General features: G+C 39.2%; 1 protein-coding gene across 2 annotated transcripts in view; it reads right to left on the bottom strand.

The window, feature by feature from the left end:
- Positions 1-331: 331 nt before the first annotated feature.
- Positions 332-2,500, bottom strand: part of LOC138866726 (uncharacterized) — a 19,603-nt gene continuing 17,434 nt past the window's right edge. The window contains exons 3-4 of one of the 2 annotated variants that reach the window (XM_070140268.1): positions 1,111-1,325; positions 332-471 (exon numbers count right to left, since the gene is read on the bottom strand). In XM_070140268.1, coding sequence (XP_069996369.1) covers positions 362-471; positions 1,111-1,325 — 325 coding nt within the window. In that variant the 3' untranslated portion in view covers positions 332-361. The remainder of the gene's footprint in view (positions 472-1,110; positions 1,326-2,500) is intronic. The other variant, XM_070140270.1, reaches the window with a different exon arrangement.

Genomic DNA, 2,500 nt, shown 5'->3' with positions numbered 1-2,500 from the left:
TTTCTATTCTTTTTTCAATACTTCCATATCTCTGGTAATAATCTTTTAAATATTTGTGCTTTGCATCTTTTTCTAAACATTTTAATGCTCTTATAACACCAAATATTTTCTCATTTAGCAGAGGTCGACACTCGGCTTTTGATATAAGCCTACATCAAGAACTCGGGAAGTGCCATCAAATATAAATGATAAATAAGTTAAATACGCCAGTGACAATTAGTTCATATACCGACAGAGTCAGCGCGTCTCCAGAGCACACTCCAAGGGAAAACAACCAACCCCGAGAGAGGACCCGAGCTTAGCCCGAGCGCCGACGCCCGCCGGACGAACAGCGCTGCGTCTGGAGGCCCCGTCACTGCGATCAGTTGTTGATGGCGTCGGCGGTGAGCGCGAGCGAGGAGAGGACCGACCGCCGCGTGGGGCTGACGCCGAGGTTCTCCCAGTTGATCCACGACAGGCGGGCGGTCAGGTCTGCGGGCGAGGGAGGCGGGTTGTTAGCACGTGTTTGGGGTTGGTTGTTGGGTTTCTTGGTTGGGATTATTAATAAAAGATAAGGAGTGACGGAAAGGATCTGATCTGAAAGTGTACGTATCTTACTGGTCGCCTTCAGACAGAAAGGAATTTCAGATGTTTGTCAGTAAGTTCTTATCTATCTTTCTAGAAATGGAAATTATCTGAAACGAGAGGCGAGGTGCAGAAAGGAAGCGCCAGAAGGTACAAGAGGAAGTTGAAGATACTAAAATAAAGAATTATTAGCACTAACTGTGAACAGGAGGAATCTGCAAAAAACGGAGAGGAATGAGTTGTAGGAAAAAAATGCATTATAATGTATTAAGCTTCTAAAAAATACCCCACAAAAGCCTAGGAAGATTGCTCTGGGAGACAAATTTTGATTTAAAAAACTCGTCGGAACTACATGAAATTGTGCCAATGGACCAAGGTAAAATTTAGTACTACATAGATACAGCTGAGAATTTCTGTTCCGTCGACAACGAAAGCGAATCTAAACAAGGCATCAATTGCGAGACGAATCCTGCTGCGAGGCGACGACGACCGCACCTCAACGACCCCGCATCAGCCGAACCCCAAGCCACACCCGAGCCCACTTACCGCTCGTGTTCCACATGTGGCACTGGTCCGAGGGCAGCTCCCCCCTCAGCCCCTTCTCGATGTGCGTGAGGGGGTCGAGCTCGGAGGTGAGCAGTTCCCGAAGGAGGGCGATGTAGGCGATGGCCAGACGGAGGGTGTCGATCTTGCTGAGGCGCTTCTCGTAGGGGAAGGTCGGCACACGTGTCCTCAGCTCCTCGAACGCTGAGTTTATACTGCTGGGGGAGGAGGTGGTGCGACTATTTTAACAGCGGATCAATTATCGTCCATTTGAGATGTAATTTCTCTTTTGTCTCAATGAACGTGTCAAAGTCAAAAAGTCAAAGTTATCGTGGAAGGGAAGCGAGTCAAAATCCACATTCGGGATTAAGATGATGTACCCAAACCACAAGACAATATGTATCGGGTATCAACACTTTGATGTAGCTAAATCGTGAGAATGATATGTATTTCAATATCATTGATGTCTTTTCTGGAACAGCTGATCTAAAAATAAATATCATCTGATAAGTGCAATAATATTTGCTAAATCAAAAGACTACAATCACCCTTTTTTTAACGGAAATGTAAATATATAGTTTTTTCCTTATAACTCCCATATTATTTTCTGCAGTGCCACAGAAGAGGGAATTTGAATAACAACAAATTTACCTATTTGAGGTAATCATTTATATGGCAGGAGGCAAATATGGCTGGCTATGTATATGTGTGTATGTGTGAAATTATACATATATGTGACTATGTATATGAATATATATATATATATATATATATATATATATATATATATATATATATATATATATATACAGGGGCAGTCTGGCATCATAATTGGAGGATGGCTGGTAAACCAAAAGTGCCCGGTTCAGGGTGCGGCAGATAAGATTATCTTAACTACATCCACTAATAAAGGAATCACCAGTCGATATTTGCATTGATTGAAATATATGCCGAAAGGAAACAATGCTTGCGCTTTGCATGTTTTGTACTTTATTGGATCAAACATTCTCTACCTTACATATCAGAGAGCCCGGATGGCGATCGCCACTTTGCCACCCGGGCCAGACCCGGGTGGTAAAGGTGATATATATATATATATATATATATATATATATATATATATATATATATATATATATATATATATATATGTATGTATGTATGAATGTATGTATGTATGTATGTATGTATGTATGTATGTATATCTATATATACATACATATATATACATATATATATGTATATATATATATATATATATATATATATATATATATATATATATATATATATATATATATGTATGTATGTATGTATGTATGTATGTATGTATGTATGTATATATATATATATATATATATATGAATATTCATATACATTTATATATATATAT

This window comes from Penaeus vannamei, chromosome 26 (assembly GCF_042767895.1).
Source record: "Penaeus vannamei isolate JL-2024 chromosome 26, ASM4276789v1, whole genome shotgun sequence".
NCBI lineage: Eukaryota > Metazoa > Arthropoda > Malacostraca > Decapoda > Penaeidae > Penaeus > Penaeus vannamei.
The sequence above is the reverse complement of the archived record's forward strand: the minus strand, read 5'-3'. Positions and strand labels throughout refer to the sequence as shown.